The following is a 20166-nucleotide window of genomic DNA, read 5'->3' on the forward strand; positions in this document are numbered from 1 at the left end:
AGTGTTACCCACTGTTGTGTCGTTTTAACGGTGTGTTGGTGAGACATAGTGGGATGTCGTGTTTGTGTGACGTTAGATTAGGGTTAGTGTTGGTTCGGGTGAGTGTTGGTTAGGGTGATTCCTCTTATCCGTGGTTAAGCGCTGATAATAGGAATAATTGATGTGCTCATATATAGGGGTTTCTGCAGATCGATCAGGGAAGGGGTGGATATAATATGAAGGGCATACAACAGGGGTGGCAAATAAGAGGATTTTAGATGTCTGCCTTCCAGCTTGTGCCGTTTGCTGAATACACACTCACACGATTGAAATAACCACAGTTTCATGTTGCACTATCTACTGCTGAATACACACTTGCACTGTGTTGTTTTGGGCAGGCGGAATTCCATTTGTTTTGACTGGGGAATTGTTTGAGCAGTCTTATCGTCCAGCTGCATTCACAGTCGCTGGAATTGTCAGTTGGCTGTCAAACTTCATTCTTAGCCTCGTCTTCCCATTTATCCAGGTAAGAAGCACGTCACTGAGATACCTGTTCACAATTTGTGCGTGCCAAAAGGCATTGACTAAAAGTGAATTTGTGTGTTTTTGTATGTATGTATGTCTGTTGAACTTCGTATGCACCATACAAAGCCAAACGTGCTAATTTATGGTTGTGGTTGGTCTCTATTTCTCCATAAAAAACAAATCACCCAAAACTAAATTAATTTTTTTCACCACCTATCATTGAGTCTATACTCAAATTTCCAATTGACTCAGATTAATGTATCATGGTGGAACAAAGCGCCTAAAATAATCTTATGTTTATTTGAAATGAATGTGTTTCAGGCTGAGATAAGCTGATAATTATATAATGTTCCGTCATTTCACCGTTTCCTTGACGAACAACTGCCGTTACTCCCCGTTGGAATGCCTCACAATGTAATGAGATTACCGTGTGAGTAGTTATCTAAAGCCGAACATACATTACTGGTGCAGCCAAATGGCATTTAAAGTAATGAAGAAATTTAATCTCACATGGCAGTGTGATGAAGACGCTTTCATTGATGCATCGCTTCTCAAATCTTCCGGCTGCACACAGGTTGACTGAGCAGTCCATCAATTTTAAAACGCAGCGTGTCTATGCTGCTCCAGAATGTCCTGAATGACAGGAGTGAATGCAATTGCGGGAAATGAGGGTGGAATGTTTGCCCAATAAGAGGTTAAGGCAGTGTTTTCTATTCCGTATCTCTCAGCCTGACTGGATTTCAATCCTCTCCGTGTCTGTGTCGTTCTTTTCTTCTTTGTGTGTCCCAGGATAACATTTTGGTTGTATGTATACATTAACACCTTTTAGTTTGATGCCCACGTGCATTCCTCACTCTTATAAAGTTTGGCTTTATGAATGCCTTCCAGTTACATTATTTTACTTACCTATCCTCATCGATTTTGCATTCCTGCTATATTCTCTTTGTAAAATGTTCTATTTAGGTCATCCGATTGGATTCATTGAGGAAGTTAATCTGTAAACATTTTAACGCTCTGTTGCATTTCAGGATGTGAACAGTTTTATTTTTCCAGTTGAATTTGCCTGTGAAACTGGCATCGCCCGTGAAAAAAACAATGCTGTTCTTCAATTCCAATTCATATGATGGTTACACTTGTTTACCCAAAAGGGCCTGACTGAGGCTCAACATTTTCAGGAGAATCCTGCCAAGTGTTTGCAGTTGGGGACGATGTTGTTATGTTAAATCCCAATTCAGTAATTATCTGGTAATTTTTCAGCATTGAGATTTTTGGCCAATAGATTGTTTATTTAAGCTATGGGAGGAAACTGGAGAATCTGGAGGAAACATATGCAGAACAGGGGGAGAACATACAAACTCAACAACACAGGAAGGTGCCAAAGTCAGAAATCATTAGGCACAAGTGTTGTAGAATCTCCATCTTTTAAACAGATGGAAACCTAGGATTTCAGATTTATTTGCAAGATGAAGTAACCCACAGATGATGAATCTGGGATTTAAAATCATCCCAATACTAAAGCTCTCAGTGTGTCCCATACTTCACTACACATGCTGGGATTTTCTGAAGAAAGCTCCCAGCATGTGGAGCAAAATATGGGACATCATGTGAAAACAACACACGGTACATTCCAAAAATACATGAGAGAGTTATACAGCGTAGTCTCTGTAGTAGTACCCTAAAATAGTTGTTGGGAAACGATTTGTCACAACATCATCATCATAAGCACTGGCAAAACAGTTCAGGGATGGCCATTTGGATACTTATCTTTGCTGTCGAATCAATAATTCATACATGGATGTGCTAAATGATCCCCACCTGTCCCGGGCTTGGCAGTGTGTGTGTTTGCTATGACTAATACGTGGAAGTCAGGCTTGCGATTGTAACATCGGCGGTTTTGAGATGTACACCAGGAACCAAGCGTGAGTGCCCCTACGCTTATTTTAATGCATCACCATTTCGCAGCGATGACTGCACTTTCACTGTCTAGCTGTCAGCCCGTAGTGGATGATTGGGAGCAAATTAAGATTCATTGCCAAGCATTTTAACCTTTACCTCGACTGACTATGGATGAAGGCACAGTGCACGGTGGGGTGAGTCGTTGGGCAGAGGTGATTCACCAATTAAATCATGATGCATCAGGGCATTATGTTTCCATTTGCATTTAATTTAAATGGAATAGAAGTGCATTATAAAAAAAAAACTTACTTTTTTAAATTGAAATAATCGCAGTTTCATGTTGCACTATCTACTGCTAATAGGAATTGTATTGGCACAATAATGCAGCACGAATACCACCCCTCCTCTCCCATCTCCTGTATTTTTAAATCACATGGTGAAAATGTAGCACTTATGGTTGATTTATTTTGAAGTTTATTGGGATGCAGTATCTTGTGTATACAGTGGTCCTGGTGAGCACAAAGGTCAAACTCCATTTCAGATAAAATTGAGCTTCACAAGTAGATTTTTTCGAGGCAGGCTGTACCGCATGTCAACAATGATCCTTTATGACTTCGTGACAACTGCTCTTCCATGGCCTCCATGGACCATTGAGCTAATTAGCTTAGCATTGAGTTAGCATTGGTCGATCACTTCTTGTTTCCTATATTGCGAGGGGAGAGCAGTGATTAAGATGTGTTGGTTTAACAAAGTACAAAGTGGGTCAACTGATCTGGATTGGAGATTTTTGTTTTCTATAGCAGAAATCTGTGTGGTGACATGTATGTATGTTGAACTTCTTTCAATAACATTTCATCATCAGACCCTGCTGATTTTTCCCCTTTCCCATCGCCACAGGACTTTAGTCCATCCATCGATAGCTCACCCCCTCTCAGATGGGCGGGACAAGATTTTAGTCAACAAACATTGATTTGGTCCAGGTTCACTCTGTCAGCCTCACAGCGTAAATCCAGCCGGCATAATAAACCATGATGGCCTAAGGGATACTAGCGTCGGGAGACCTGGATGGCCTAAATCCTACTAGGGTAGGTTTTCGTGGGTGTGCTGTGAAGTTCACCAGTCGGGGCAGTGTACCCAGGTGTGGTGCTTGTAGCCACAGGTGAGGCCAAGTGTCCTTTAGTCAAGGAATACCAAGTTGCCTCGGTGCAATTTCCTGGTTGATCCCTCCCTCAAGAAGCACCGTTCATACTCCCCACATTCATACTCCCCACATTCATACTCCCCACGTGTAGGATTAAAGATGCATCCACTCCACTTCTTTCTCCACAATGGCAGGTTTTTTTCCTTCACAAAATGTTCCTTTCAATGTTCTTTCCTATAATATTACTTGAAGAAATGGCATTGGATTTTGAAAAAAATGCCTTGTCGATATGTGTGTGCAGGTTTGTGTACTTTGTACTCAGTAAACATGCAACTTTGGCCCAATGTTGGCCCAACATTCCATGTTCACTGCGTATGCACTTTGTTTGCAGTGGTTTTTCTGTGTATGCATGTATGTATTGTGTTATAGTAATGGTTATATACATGCCTTTGTTAATTTACTGCTGAATGGTGGTTGTCTTATGCCGTGTCAGTACTGGGGGTTGTTGGACCATACCTCACCACGCTGGTCAGTGCGGTTTGGTGGAAGTGCAGTGCAGGACCAGTTAAAATATCACTCACCACCGATGTTAGATGTCACCTGGAACTGAACACAGGCCTCATAAGTGCCAGTGTGTTAACCATTGCACCACGAATTATCACGTGTGTTAAATAATATAATATTTGATAGATCATCATCAGTCCACCCCTGAAGGCATTTCCGTTCCGGTGAATTTCGCGGGAGTTGTTTGACCATATTTCACCATGCTGGTCAATGTGGGTTCATGTTATATACGATATTGTAAATATGCTTTGTGTTGAAGAAATGTCTTGATTGTGTCCGTCTCATTTTTCCAAACTAGAAAGCTCTGGATGCATACAGCTTCCTGGTGTTTGGAGCAGTATGTTTGGGAGCTGCGATATTTCTCTACTTCGTGCTGCCGGAAACCAAAAAGAGGACCTTTATGGAGATCAGCCGCTCATTTGACAAGTTGAACAAAGTACCTTTGGCAAGCATACTAGCTTTGGAGAAAAGAGAGTCTGTTAATGTTGTCTCTGCAGAATTCAAAACCATTCAGTCCCAGAATCTAGGAACCCATTTGTAATATATATCAGCTACGGTCATTCTACTGCTGGATGAAGGCCTCCCCAAGCCGCCACCTCTCACGATTCTGTGATGTAATTATGCACCCAGCACCTGCATGGAAATAGATTTAATTGTGCCACCTAAAAAAAAGAATGTGTGTATACTTAGTCTTCTCCTTGTTTGTTCTTCAAGCTGTTGTGAATAAAACAGGAATGGAAGAAATGCTTTCCATACACAGTACAAATGAGTGCTACTTGTGTTAAAGACACTTTTCTCGAAGCTTTTAGAAAGACACCATGACATTTAAAAATAAGTTGAATTTTTTGGGAAAATTATTTGAAAAGTAATTAAGCCGTTATTTGTATTTTGCATAAAAATGTGTGACTTGCGTGTGGAAATTAGATGAGACAGGCTTCTGATTTATACATTGCATATGTTTAAACGTGCTAAGTTTAATTTTGCCCATTCCAGTTTTGAATGCATTTGGCCCACATTTTCTGCACGTAATTAAGGCCCTTTATTTTGGCTGCATATGCTTGAATGAGGGTTGCACTTTACCTATAGTGATTCTGAATTGCGCACACGTTGATGCAAAGTGTATTATATGTGGAGCTTGATACATCACTGACATCAAGAGCACATTAAGGTCTCAAATCATTGTTCACCATGGGGTACTTAACATGGGTTTTTCTTTCCTAATACAAGATAATCGTAATTGCCTCATAAACAACAGGAAAGGGTGATTAATGCTTCAACGGAAAGACAAGCTCTCTTCCCCAGGAGTGTTCACACACTTTCTTTTTCAGGTTTATATTATTCAGGAGGCTAGTTAATAATACTTAATTACATCTGAACGAAATTGTTTTTTTATAAACCCTGTCCATTGTTTGGTAGAGAACATAAAGTGTACTATAATTGTATATTCATCAGATTTGTTTAATGTTTTGTGCTGTATTGCTATACACATAATTAATAATTTTGTATTTTTTTTCTTTTTAAAAAAAAACCATGTTGATGTTGGATCAACAATATACAGCTATATTTGTAGTGCCGCTTACAAAATTCTGTACAGTATGTGGCCTTTTTAGTCTTATCGTAATTTGTTGCTGCTCATACCATAGCTCAATACCACCTTAGATGCTATATTTAGAAGCCAAATTGTATTGAGATACATGTATTGAGATACAATTTGTCCATCGCCACTAGATGGCTCTCTTGTTAGCCAAGTGAACATTGTTGTCTTCAGTTTGTTTTTCTTAGCCACATCAAATCATTCCTTTAGATTTCTGTAAGGAGATGATGTCTTCATGTTGAGCTGTGAACTCATAGGGTTTTTTAAGGTACATTTTTAAAAAAATGTATTCCAATTATGCTATCGGCATCATGCCATGTGAAGCTGAATCCATTCGAAAATCTCACCGATCAGTGGGTCTTATGTTGTCGCAATATGGTCTGCAGAGATATTTCATGAGAAAAAAATATTTCTAATTACCTTTTTTATCCTATAGACAGGAGGGAGTGCACTTTTTCACGTGCTGTCCTATGACATTCAAACCGATGTGTTTACTGTTCATAGTGGGAATTTTGCTAAATTTAAGTGCCACATGTTAAGTGGTGTTTTTGTGTGTGTGGTCATTAGTGACCAGGCTAACAACCGTCAACTCGCTACACTTGAGAACCCGGTTTAATCACAGGTAGCTGAAACCCCGATCTGAAATCCAGGATCTCAGTGGTGCCACCCAGCTCCCTTCCTTGTTAGAGCTTTAAAAAAAGATTAATTAAATTTGATGTGCACAGGGAACATTTTTGAAAGTAAATGCACATGACACTGCTGACCTATGATATTCACACAATGTATAGGATGTCGTGTACATGTTTGTCAAAAAGCGAAACGAAAAATTATAAAAACGACAAAAGTTTTATAGATTTGTATTTTTTATTTTTGGCCGACATGTTTTAATCGTTTCAATTCTGAGCAGTTGTCACAAATGCATAATTTAGTAACTTTACAAAAAGATCAACAGTGGATGTTTTTGTGATATATATGAATAATGTGATCCCACTTTTAGGAGCAAAAATCCCGGACATGATTGGGATATGAATGTGATTGAGATCATAAACAATTATGTTGTCTGCCTGTAACTTTCCCATTGCTGGGAAAATATCCCCCACCCCGCCATTTTTTTGGCTTGGTTGTTCTTGTCCAGAGCAGCTTGATAAAGCTATCTTGGTATAAATCCATGCAACAGCCGACTGGTAGTGTCCCATTGCTCTTCTTATCAACGCATGGTCACGTGTGTCATAGCATCAATTGATTTTCGGCATCACAGATGCACGGAGAATTTTGGACAAACGGTTAACCCACTCGAGATCGATTTCACGTTAAGTTATACTCTATTTGGGACGCTCGACAAGGAAAAATAACTATCCTTTTTTAATATTAGGATAAACTGTGGTAGCACATGACCATTTGCAACAGACATGGGAAATCTTGGCATAAATATGGCAACATTGTGAAGATTCAAGTGTGCAGCACTCAATCATGTCTGAAGCAAAGAAAGTAAAATGCTGATAAACTGACCGTAACCCATTAAACAAAGAATAGCGCATCTGTAAGCAGATTCTTGTTTGTAGCAATGTGATTGCCATGCAACCTTTATAGGCGGCATTTCCCGCGATTGGAAATGCACTCCATGGTTTCCTTGGGTTTGTGGACGTTTACGTGCTTTAAAATGGCTCCTAAACCACCACCGATTTCGGTGTTACTGTCTTTTGTATCAAGCTGCTCTGAAAAGGTCATTTATTCAGTGGTAGGGTAGCTTACTTTAAGCGTGTGACATTCTAAAAGTAGCCATTGAAGTTGTCCTGTGGTGATGTTTTATGAGGTGAATATCGTTTTTTTATTCTTTCACTCTGAATGTAAGCAACTCAATTTTACTTTATTTCCACTTCTATCGGAAAGTGGTCGCTGACTTCCAATGCCTGAAAGCAAAACAGTTTGTTACAGTTAATCACGAGAAGAGAGTAATGTGTTTCTGTTTGTGTGAGATAATGATTCAGTCGTGTTATGCAGTCATATGCCACGGTGTTTGGAATGTAATTAAGCGACCATGGTGCAGTTTAAAAATGTTGGCAGGCTTATGAGATGCTGGACCTTTCTCTGCACACCCGTCTGGATGATAATGGCTTCGCAAATAGATTTTCTCTCGGGTTCAGACCACTGCTCTATGTGGGCTAATTATTTACTGTGTGCAAACATGTGATTGCTGCTAATCTACCACCTGTCATGGATGGCTGCTGTACGGCAGTGGCATGAAGTCAATTGCACGTTAGATTGCGTGTATTTAAAAACAAAAATCACGTTCTATTAACATATCTTTTCTATGAGTAGTTTATCAGATGTTTCAGTGATCTCTGTACGTATGTCCTTTTCGGGAAAAAGGCAGAGATGTAACGATGAATGGGTCTGAGCAGTCTCAATTTGTCTCTTAGCTTTACTTCAATGGGTGCAGTGCTGTGTTATGCATCTTAGCGCAGCCACACGCATGCGTTTGTTTTCTCACCTTAGTTTTCCAACTTTGTTCAAATTTAATACACATTTATGTGAAGGGGAAATATCATCAATTTGACGCCATTTTGGTTATTCAAACATTTCCACGTTTAATAGATTTGCATCAGACAAGGTGCACATATCATTGTCAAGAGCTCCCAAGGTGACTTGCCCATCACTACTGAACTATACAAGCCCTTTGCCATGTATGCACTGATATGTCGATAAAAGGTGGTGCGTTTTGTGTGCTATCTGAGGTCATGCCTCTTGGTGCAAGGAGATGTGGAAATGAGTAACGCAATACAAATAAGCACTTTGTCACACAGATTGCTGATCAGTCAGGCTTGTAGTGGTGAGACACGTCCATGATTTTTCACATCTTGTGCAACCTTTTTTCACTCTTTCAATAATTTGAATGGTTATATTCAACTTTCAACAAATGTCAGACTTGCAAAGTGATGTTTTGGTCACAGTTCGCAGTTCACAGCCCTGAGCCAGCGATGAAACAGTGGTGGAAGTTACACATTTTGTTGCGGTTGCACCCGAATCAAGAGCCGCATGGCTCACAGGGTTAAACCTAATAAATGCAACTGAAAAAACTGAAAACATTCCTGCGGCGGGTAGGTGAGTCTATCCAGAGGACAACCATTGTTGATTTCCTCACAAAGTGGTACTTATTTGATCGACCTCAAGAGGTATGATGGGCTGAGTCAACCCCCAAACGGGGATATGAACTTGCAAATCGCGAGCCGTTTGCTCTACGGCTGAGCCACTTGGCCAGTTAAAAAAACTGCAAATAGCTGAGTAGCACATTGCGGCGAGGAGAGTGCAGGGCATTGATATTCTTGTCTTCGGTCTCGTCATTGTGCAGATGTTTTGTGTAATATATATTTAGAAGTGGATGGCTTTTGTGATGCATCAGTATTTTTACCTCTGTCTCAGAAAGTCCATACGCTGCTTGGAAGTTGAAGGGCTTAGCCGACCCGGGCACAACTGCTCTGTAGAGTGGTTCACCTTTAACCACGATTCTGCCCAGCGTACAAGTTTTAATTGAGTGCATTGGTTACGCTGAATTTCCCGATGGACATGTAAAGCCGTAACACGTGTAATTCAATACACTTTGGCAGGATGAAAAGTGCAGCGTAAATGTTAGTATCGTTTAAAAGAAGCCACAAAAAACTTTTAAAACATGTCATGGTGCTGTAAGTAATTTATAAATATGAAGGAAACTGAAGATGTAATTTATTTATGGTATTAAGTATGCTGTGAGCACGGTGATTGTGAAACACATTTAAATATGCTTTAATTGAAGCTAGTGAATGCTTTGATGTAGTGGTATATTTTTTTCTTCTACGTTTACCTCTTAGAGATATCATTTAAAGTCCAGTACATCTTAGTAGGGTGAATTTTTTTGGGTAAAGTGTGGGTACTCCCACAACTTCCTAGAGGTGTGGACAGCATGGAAGAGTAGGCCAATTACCCTCCAGAGGGGATCTCTACATCTCCCTTTAGTGGAGGCCTTTTATGCCAGCAGTGGTGAGAGCAAGAAATTGTGGGGCTGCACTTCTACCTTGAAAAAAATATATATATTTTTGCATCTTGTATAAAATACATTTAAGATGTAATGTTTGCGGCTGACTACATTAATGTGCACAAGCAAGCTGCACGGTAATTTATCTTGTGACCATATGATAAATGCCCAAAATACTCGATTAATATCGCATTCGTTCTCCACCCGTGCAAACGGGGAATACGACATTCGCAGAGCGGAAAGTTTGCTTTCGTATATTATGCGCCATTGCCCCATGATAGCACCAACGGCCATTTGTTCAATTTTGTGTTCAAGGTGGAGAACAAGAACCAACATGTAAAAGGTTTAAGTGTTCTTCCTTTAAGAGTGGCATCATTCCCATTTTAATTAGACATCCAGTGTGACATCTGCCTGAAACGCTACTTTGTGTACAAGAAATGTGAAAAAGTATTCCTGAGGTATGCTTTTATATGCATTTGTCTAAACAAGCATCACTTATTTTGTTCTATATTTAACAGTGTCTGTGTGTTTTATAGCATATTCTTAGGATCTTTCGGTAAAGTCACGTAGAACAAAAAAATTAACAAAAAACTACGACGTGTCGATCGCAACACAAGCAATCGTCATCAGGAGGAAAAAAGGAGGGGGAAAGCTGCTGAGGAAGGATGTTTTAAAGGTTTGAAATGGGTGTAGCCCAGGGGTCATCAACGAAGTGGGCAGGGCTAGCGACGTTAAAGTGAGAAACCTTTAAAACAACCTGCCTCAGCAGCTTTCCCCCTCCTTTTTTCCTCCTGATGACGATTGCTTGTGTTGCGATCGAAACGTCGTAGTTTTTTGTTAATTTTTTTTTTCTACTTGACTTTAACGAACGACCCAAAGAATAGGAATTCCTGCAGTCATGAAAGCATTGCCATAATTTCACGTTATAATGTTGATCTGCGTTATGAAAACCAGTGTTGAAGTAAAACCAGAGTATATTTCGTAATATACAGCGTTTTAAATTTGTAAAATCAAGTTTGGTCACCAGTTTCTAAAACACACAAACCGTGTATCAAAAGTCGTTTTACAACCACTCACTTACACAACATTAAGACCGTATGCTAAATGCATTTTTAAATATTGACAATTCATGTGTTTGTTTTAAACCACACAGACTAATAAATATATATTTTTACTTTGAGAAAACTCAAATTTTGTCTCAACCAAACTATTTTTTTCTAACAATGTAGCAGCAATAAATTTTGGATTTGGAAGCAGCATATTTGTAACGACATCAAATGTTGTTTGGGGAGGGTTGACAATTTCAAGGGCAGAGGTTGGGAAGTGGGGTAGTAGGAAGGGTCTTACAATGGAGAGTAAAAACAGGAATTTCTTAAACCTGGAATTAAGCAAATGTCCTGTAATTGCATAAACAAAAACTAAATATGTAGTGATTGTTTTGTGTGAACGCCTGCATATTGCCATTTGCAGTGCATTTGAGTGTATTTTTTGCACTTTCTGCCCATGAAATGAAATGTTTTTTTAAAGATAAAAAATATTATGGATTAAATCCTCATTTTGCAGTGTGGGTTCGATTGCCATGGATTGTGACAAGTAAGTAATCTGGCACACCATGTACCGTGGTGCTTGTAATTGCTCACCTGTCATACGCGCATCTGGTGTTCGCGTTGACTGTGGTGTCTATTTCGTCACCAATCAGCCAGTGGAAGCCTTCCTCCATCCTAATTCGAATTTGACTCCACTTCTTCCGTGTCACGTACGTGCAGCCAGCATTAAAATCTCCCAGAAATATCATGTTCTGTGGCAAAACAATTGCACAAGTTACTGGCCATAAATTTTTATTTTGTTTGACATAAGCAAGTTAATGCATTTTGTTAAATTTAATGATGGGTAGTGGACATATTTCGTCGAGTGTAGTAGCTTTTTGTAACCGCTGTAGCAACAGTGCTCACAACTGCTGGCCCATAATTTCTCGTCGCGTGCTTTGACACCATTGAACGGGGACGTTGCCAAGCTGCCAGCACCATTATTGGTGTTGGCCTGCCTCCAAAAGGCACATGTATTGACCGTGACGGCATTTTAGGGGTCCTGGACATACACTGCACTCGCTTGACCCGAATCTGTCTTCCACACATTATAAAGTATAATTTTCTTTACCTCTGTTTTCCAGCGGTTCTTAACATCCATGTAAACATCGTAGAGTTCATCCAACTCCTTTACGGAGGCCTCAGGGGTCGTGTGTTGTGGGATCAATATGAACTCTTTAATATCTGCATGGTACAAAGAAACACAATGGCCAAAGGAAGTAGTCTTTGCTGAGGAAGGAAAAAAAATCTATAATATTTCAGTTATTTAAAAAATATAATTTAGGAAGTTTACGGAACAATTAAACCCTCACTGCAAACAGGTGACAAAGAAAATAGGAGGCCCGTCGTTTGGTGGGATGAAATTTGCAATCCTTAAATTTATACCCAAATGTCTAAATATTAGGCACGTAACCATGCATGGATGAAAATCAATGACACATGCATTGAATCGTGCATTATGAGACAATTGATCATTTTTACGAACAATTTACGCAAATTATGTGGTGATATTGCATTGCCAGTGGTGCACGAGTAAAAAAAAAAACTCAACATGTTCGTCAATAACACACCACATCAAGTGCTATAGCACGTGCAATGAAGAAGGGCCATTGCCTGAAACGTCGCCTCATTTTTCCTTGAAGAATGTAATTTTTATTACATTATATGCACATCTTCCTCATAGCTGTTTTATATTCAACGTATACCGTGCCTCATATGCAGTACATCTCAAATGATGTACTCGTGTTACATTTGAGCTTATGGAGCAAATGTCCGTATAAATAATAAACAACGCACATAAAATGGTAAAATTCTTTTGAAAAAACGTGATAATTTAATTGTAACCTCGGTTCATCAAATTGTTGTGGGCGGTCGGTGTAGGGTGGAGGTGGGAGGGTGGTGAGGGTGTAAGGGGGTGAGGTGATCGGTGAATCGTCGCATGGCCTCAATAGAACAGAAAAGCTTTTTTGTGAATCTCTAATACGAACCTGTCGTGGGTGAGCTGAATTTGACAACAAATGGCTCTCTGGAAAAGGCATCCACATCTCCGACCTGCTCATCCATATACTGGTATCTGTCCAACACACTCACCGTGGTGTGTCTAAAAAAGAAAAAGGCACAATTACCTTACAACGAACAATGTTTACCATGCATATTATTCCTTCCAATAGACATGTTGTCACGCATATTTAGGCAGAAATTTAAATTCATATTTAATGCCAACATTAAAGACAGTCTTAATTTTCACCTGGCATGTTGGCATAATATAATTTATTTTATTATTTTGGCAATAGAAAAACACATTTTGCCAATGGTTTTCTATTCTTTGTTCTTTTATCTCATTCGCACTTGAAAAGCAATGTGCTCTCAGTAAATAAAGCAATTGTCCTCATGTCATTGCATTGGCTGAAATGACACCGCATGCAATTGTGCACATACCAAATTAGCACGTGCATAGAATTACATTTTTCTTCCGTGCAATTTCTTGTCAAACTAAAAATGTTGGAGAAAATGATTTACCTATCTGGAGGGCTTCATATTATCATTACTACTTAAAATGCAAATGTGTTCTATATTTGTCATGAACGAAATATGCACCAGCCATTTTACTTCCATAAATTTGTGGAAAGATGTCTGTGCACCAAGCGCAAGGAGGGTACCTGTAGATAAAGGCGTACTGCTCCTTGTAGGACTTTCTTCCCAAGCGATCGCTGATGATGTAGGTGTAAGGCTTTCGTCTATCTCCTCTGGGGAGCATAGGAAATAACAAGCGTTGCAAAACAGCAACACAAATCGGTCGAAATATAAAAAAGGTTGGTACACTAGTTTTTTTTTATTAGTGTCGAGTCGTTCTTCTGACGTACCAGATTTATTTTATTCCATATGGTTTGGTGAATGCAGTATTTAATGACTTCAGCGAAATTTGAAAAGACAAGATAGGTGAATATGAATAGTATGGGTGTGATGGGTTAGTGGAGATTTCATTTTGCGGATGCCCATTATAGTTGTATACTATGCAATATTTTAAATGATCAATTTCTGTAAGTTATTAATTAAACTGTAAAACATGATTTATACTTGTTTCACGAATTTTTTTGTATGTTCCTGCATTATCCTAATATAAAAAAAACACACCAATTGCGAAGTTGTAATCATACCAGTGCTTTAAATTCTCAAATTTGTAAAAACTATGAAGAAATGTGCAAGATTGTCCTGTGCAGAAAATGTAGTTGGTATTATGATGGAAGAACAACACGAAGACATCTAAGAAGTAAAATCAAATTAACCGAAGATGAAGTAAAAAAAACATTCACACCTGCTACCACACACCTCTTAGTAAGCTTCACATTTTATTGTGCAAAATATTAAAGGTTATGAAAAGCATTACTTGGGCTAAATGCCATTGAATTCTGAGGCATACATTATCACTGATATTTCCATGCATAAAGAAATTGTAGGCAATCGGGATGGAAAATACATTACTTTGCACCGACGTTATTAAGAAAAACATGCAACGTTTTAAAAGCACGTAAGTGGGTTTCAGAAACAGTGGAAATGTGTTAAAAACACGCTTTTTGTGGCATTTTGAATGTACAAATAACAACGTTTTTTTTTCAAATGACAGTTCTAGATGAAACAATGCTATTCCTTTTAATAACCATCCAATTGTGGCCACAAGGGTTATACAAATAATGTAGGACAATGCTATTTTAAATCACATATACACTGCAAAATGTACGGTAATTTGTTTTCGTTCAAATGTGTATGATATACAATGGCCAAAATTGCAAATAAAAAAAATACACGGTGGGTAGAGATTTGTGCTTTGCTGCAACCACAGCTAACATTGAAATGCAGTACGCAGTAGAGGTTTGCTGTCAATACCTGCTCGGGAACCTGCTTGTATGTGAATAATATTACGCAGTTCTTCTCATATGGTTGGGTGCGTTCTTTATTCAAAGTAAGTACTAGTTTCTGAAAAATATATGACTTGGTCCTTTCGTAGCAATGTAACTTGGCAAAGTAATACATTTCTATTGAGATTTAAGAACAATGTAGCTAAATAGTGTATTTATCACCTCACATGACATTTGTAAGAAATGCATTTTTGCAATGGATTTTTTAAAACATATTTTGCAGTATCGCACTGATGTGGTTTGAGAGCTCGTAACATTTTGATTGAGAAAGATAATTTTAACCTTGAATTGTTACATTAAATAATTAATATATAAAACACATATCGCTAATTTAATGATTACAGTCACAAATAATGTCTCTTAAACGTACCTGTTAAGTTCATTTACCAGCGACACTAATGATGATCCGGTGGAATCTTTAACTTCCATCACGAGCATGATGTCACATCGAGAAGTAACCTGAGTGCAATAAAAACACATGTTAAAAATTGACACGTGTGTGTTTGTATTGCTGCAATGTGTACGACTGCTTTAATACAGTCCTGCACTGCACACCTTGGCAATGATAGCCATGACATGTCCTTTAGCAGCCTTCGTTTCTCCAAACGATTGTATGTTGAAAGAACATATTTTTAGTGCATTAACTGCACAGGAACAAACGGCTAGCAGGAGCAGCAGGCTCAACAGAGACCGCATTTTTAGATTGAAATCTGCCAATATGGGCAGAATTTATAAATGTATCCCAGAGGGAAGTGTGCATGTGTAGACTCTCAAGCTCATCTGTTGCTTTAAACTGGTTTGGAAAAGTTTAAGTAGGGAATCGACACACAGTGGTCGTATACCTCTTTGAATTTTGTGCTTTTTATACACTGGGTAAAGAGATCTATGGGATTAACATTCTTAACCTCTGAGCTTTTGTTCTCAACCTTTACATACCATAGATAACATCCCTCAACGTTGTTTACAATGTGTCGGTTTTTGAAAATGTTTTTTCTCGAACAACGGCCAGTTGAAAATATTGGTGCGCTTTTCAGTTCTGTTATCTGCCAAAAAGATTAAGAAAAATGAAGTTCAAACAAGAAATGAATTTTCAAAATGCAATCTTCCGGTGCTAATTACATAGCTGATATATTTTACAAAATATGCTGTGTAGCTAATACATAATCGTTTACTTCATGACTATGCATACATCGGGTTGTACCTCATGTTATTCAATATGAAGTCCGACGTTTGGCACCAAGTGGCGACAGCTTCTTCAAGAATTCAGTCAAATCAGGAATTCAGATCCTGAAAAAGTTCCCAGCACATGGATTGAAACGTCGGACACGATGCCAAACAAGACGCGGTACAACCCAAACACACATCGGAGAGCTCGACAGAACAACTCCTCGACAGCTGCCGCCGGTGGTAGCGCATTCGCTGCTTGTTGCGAGTTTCACGGTCCAAATCCAGGGCTGCTCTCATGATGTCTCTGGGTGTAATTGAGATTACATTCTGTGGACGTGAGATGCCCTGGTGTCATTCGCAAGATTCGACCATTGTGTGCTGGCGTCGAGATCCAAATTTGCCATATTTGAAAATGTCAAATAACTCAATTGGGGTTATTATGAAAAACAGACGAATGCCTCAAGTCACTCTTGCAATTGGTTAAACAAAATAAAACCTGGAACTTGATGCAATAAAATGTTTATCCTCGTGTAGCGTCGGAAACGCGTATGCACACACCGCCTGTATCCACTTACCTGCCGTTCGCCTGTATCCACTTACCTGCAGTTGCAGCCAGAGGTCGGTAGGGTGTGCTAGCCTGGACAAGGGGATAGAGAGAGAGCCGGATCCTAGGGAGGCGGGGTTCCCCTTTCCTACCTGTGGGGGGGAGGGGGGGCCTTCCAGGATCCTCTGGAAGGTCCCAAAAAGGGGGCGGTACCAGGGGAGGAGGGTCTCCTGGAGGTGTATAAAAGGGGCATCCCAAGCGCAGCTCGGGGCAGTGCTACGAAGACTGAAGACCAGCTAGACTAGGACCCTGGGACCTCGAGCCCGCTGCCCTTGTAAGGGCCGGGTCGAGCTGGGACCAGTGGTCGAGACCCGTACCTTGGCTGGGTCGGGTCAGATAGCCTCGCCTAGGGCACCGATAGCCGGAGGGCTAAGAGTTGAGTTGCCAAGTATAAGTCACGTTAGCCCGGAGGCTCTACCTCCCTAGATAGGGGATGTTAAGGGAGTAGTATGTTAGTTTATGACTAAACCGTGTTGCCTCTACGACAACGTCTCCGTCTCTGTCTCTGTCTCCATAAGAACTCACTACACGTGCAAACCATACATAGAGACGTATGGCAAAGCAGTTCACACTTAAAGTGACTGTGTGAGAACAGGACTCGTATTAATGTGGCACAGAATAGAAGATAGAAGGTACAGTGGTTTAAGTATAGGGCGGTATTCATGAGAGGCACGGTGTGGGTAGTAGTGAACTTGTGCGATAAGCAGCGTTGTTGAAAACATGGATTTGCTATTTCATTAAGAATCAATTGTAAAAGATAAAAAACGATCCAGGCTTTGCCGAGGCGATATCAGGAAAGCCTTTGGGGTTTCTGTTCCAAATTGACCTGACGTTCATTGTTTAATAGTGTTGTGAAACCATGTTTCATTCGTCATCATTGGTATAAGCCATGATGTATCCATTGCTGTAATGAAGACCACACCAGATTGTCGCCATCCCCCGTGGTCTCGTGATGCCACCGTTTATTCAGCACCTGCACACGAGCCAATCTCATTACTTCATCTTAAGGATGGTAATCATCTCAGCTGTATACTCTCGTTTGACTGCCATTTAATTGCCATTTTTGACCATTGGCTATCATCCCATCTCTAAATATGTCCTGCCCAAGTCCAAATACTTTTCTTAACGATCAATCAATACAATGTATCTCCATAATAGAGAGTTTTTTTTTGTTAGATCCCGTAAATATAAATGTGTTGTTAAACCCACCACCACCAGACACAGCCAATTAGTAAGGTTTGTCACGTAAACAAACATGCCAATTCCTTACTAGTATAGTACACCGGTATGTTGGAGAATAAATCCAAATCTGTCTGTCGCCTGATGATGCCAGTTGTAATTACTGCCGATACGTCGTACTCGAATTGTAAATGTTGTGGCTAGGCTCTCCAACACACCGGTGAGCTGTACTGGTAACAAATCGGCCTGTTCTGTTTACGTGATAAACCTTACTAATTGGCTGTGTCGGGTGGTGGCGGGTTTGATGATACATTTATATTTATGCGATCTAACCCAAACAACCTCTATTATGGATAATATTGGTCACGAAAGCCTACATGTTAAACAATGTATCTCATTTGGGGTACTTTCTCTCATCCATGTACTCGATTTCCTCTCTCTTAGTGTAATTTCAAGCATACATTTAAGAACATCTAATATTTGACACTTGTTTTTATTCACTGTCATATGATAGACCAGCCAATAATTGTTAAATGCTATCGAAGCTTTATCTAAATTTAACAGTGACAGCTAAGGTGAAGGTGTATTATTTGCTCATGCTATCGCTGGCAGAAGGGCCTCTGTTAGAAAAGGCTCATTAGAGCGCCTCTATATTATATTTGACCAGATATATAAGCCACATACTCGTGTATTTGGTCAGATACCTTGGAAGAGGGTCGAGTACCCATGCCTTACCCCACTACATGCTACCTGCTGATCAACTAACTGTGATGTATCCACAGTTGGATTTAATAAACCTGCCCTCTGTTTCAAATGCCATGCCAGAGATACAATTTGAGCTGCCATGTTCTGAATTGCAAGGCCAGTGTACTCAAATAAACGACTTACTACAATTTTTTTTTATTTTACCAAGTAAGGCCCACTATGCTGTATAGCTGTTTTTCAGAAGCGACTTGGCCACGAATGATAGCTCAATGAAATGGCTTCTCACGTGGATTTTTATAGCAGCCAAATACTCTAAACGCATGTTGATTCTAAATGTGGAGGGAAAAACCAGAGGACCTGGAGGAAAATCCACTTGACCATGAGGAGAGAGAACATGCAAACTCCAAATACACAGGCGTTAGGGTCGGGATCGAACCCACGTCCTTATGGATGTAGTGCCTGAAAATACGCGCCACACTCGAGAGTGGGTGGACGCACACGCAGAGTACAGTGGGAGCAAACGAGGTCGAGGGTGTTGTTGTCGTTAGGTGTAGGGGGAAGGTCAGATTCGGGTAGGGGGCAACTAAGGATACAGGGCACTGATTAGCTGAGAGTTGTTGTCCAAAGGTGGTGCCGCGCTGTCTGAGGACAGTAGCAGGTGGTAAGGGGTGATTAAGGACGCAGGGCGCTGATTGGCCGAGAAGTTGTTGCTGTCACTAAGTGGCGCCGCATTGTCTGGAAAAACATGGCAGGTGCCAGCGGGGGCTGGGGGCGAGTGGTGTCGCGGGGGATGCCTCAGATTAATTGAAGATTAATTGGCTGGGGGATAAAGAGAGGGGGTTTGGAGCAGACGTGAGTTCACGCCTGGGAGGAGACGGAGGATGTTGGAGTTGAAGCAGTGGAGCTAGTAGCAGTGGAGAAGTGTAGGGTAGCAGTGGAGAAGTATCGGGTAGCCGTGGTAAGGTATAAGATAGCAACTGAGATGCCAGCAGAAGCGGCTGGAGTGTGACGACGAAGCCAGTAGGAAGCCGCTGGAGTGTGGGAGGAGAAGCTGATAGAGATACGGCTGAGTGTGACGGTGGAGCCGGTAAAGAGCGGCTGAACTGTGACGGGGAGAGTGGAGAGGAGAGTCGACGGAGAGACGCGGAGCGAGCGAGGCCGGCGGAACGCGGCGAGCGAGCGGAAGGGCAGAGGAGAAATGTTGATTGGTGTTAGCTGGAGGAATGTTGATTGGTGCTAGCTGGAGGAATGTTGATCGGTATAAGCGAAATAAAGTGAGAGATAAAAGCAAGAAGCTGTCGTGTCAAGTCGAGCACTACATGTATACAAGGCGAGGTAGTTAACACCTCGCCACCACGGCGCGCATTTGCACGGTTACCGCACATTGTTTGTGCCATGTGTTCAATACATCACAGCAGCATCAGTGACCACTCAGCTAATAAAGGAAACACGTTTTAGATTATTTAATTGTCTGGTTTTCCACACCGAGCTCAATCTAAAAACCAAAACAAACGTTTTTCCATTGCGTTGATCTTGAAGCTCGTTACACTTCTTCACCAAGTGGACCGTATTTAAATGCCACATTCAAGTAGTTTCGTGAAATGTTCATTATGACATTTGAGTCCATTAAGGAACTTATATGCAAAGTGACTCCTCACAAATGATATTAACCTAAGTGAAGAAACTATGCAGAAGGGACACGATTTTTTTTATGAGAGATCTTCCTGCTGCTTTATACCTGCCACGGAGTAGCATTGTCATGCGAGAGGCTTGTCTTTCTCTGGCAGGCATTTGTAACCAT

General features: G+C 40.4%; 2 protein-coding genes across 17 annotated transcripts in view; one reads left to right on the forward strand and one right to left on the reverse strand.

Annotated features, from left to right (window-relative positions):
* The window catches only part of SLC2A9 (solute carrier family 2 member 9), a 65564-nt gene extending 55284 nt beyond the window's left edge, over nt 1-10280 (forward strand). The window contains exons 12-13 of the mRNA XM_078861471.1: nt 378-505; nt 4404-10280. Of these exons, the coding sequence (XP_078717597.1) occupies nt 378-505; nt 4404-4646 (371 nt within the window). The 3' untranslated portion in view covers nt 4647-10280. The remainder of the gene's footprint in view (nt 1-377; nt 506-4403) is intronic.
* Nucleotides 7520-20166, reverse strand: part of DNASE1L3 (deoxyribonuclease 1L3) — a 135622-nt gene continuing 122975 nt past the window's right edge. For 10 of the 16 annotated variants that reach the window (XM_078861483.1, XM_078861481.1, XM_078861476.1 and 7 more), the window contains 9 exons: nt 15912-15997; nt 15647-15753; nt 15081-15169; nt 13454-13540; nt 12782-12894; nt 11866-11978; nt 11349-11506; nt 9109-9205; nt 7520-7609 (listed from right to left, as the gene is read on the reverse strand). In XM_078861483.1, the coding sequence (XP_078717609.1) occupies nt 7562-7609; nt 9109-9205; nt 11349-11506; nt 11866-11978; nt 12782-12894; nt 13454-13540; nt 15081-15169; nt 15647-15658 (717 nt within the window). In that variant the 5' untranslated portion in view covers nt 15659-15753; nt 15912-15997 and the 3' untranslated portion in view covers nt 7520-7561. Of the gene's footprint in view, nt 7610-9108; nt 9206-11348; nt 11507-11865; nt 11979-12781; nt 12895-13453; nt 13541-15080; nt 15170-15265; nt 15407-15646; nt 15754-15911; nt 15998-20166 lie in introns of those variants that run through there. The other 6 variants (XM_078861484.1, XM_078861474.1, XM_078861487.1 and 3 more) reach the window with 4 other exon arrangements.

Source organism: Lampetra fluviatilis, chromosome 12 (assembly GCF_964198595.1).
Source record: "Lampetra fluviatilis chromosome 12, kcLamFluv1.1, whole genome shotgun sequence".
NCBI classification, from domain to species: domain Eukaryota; kingdom Metazoa; phylum Chordata; class Hyperoartia; order Petromyzontiformes; family Petromyzontidae; genus Lampetra; species Lampetra fluviatilis.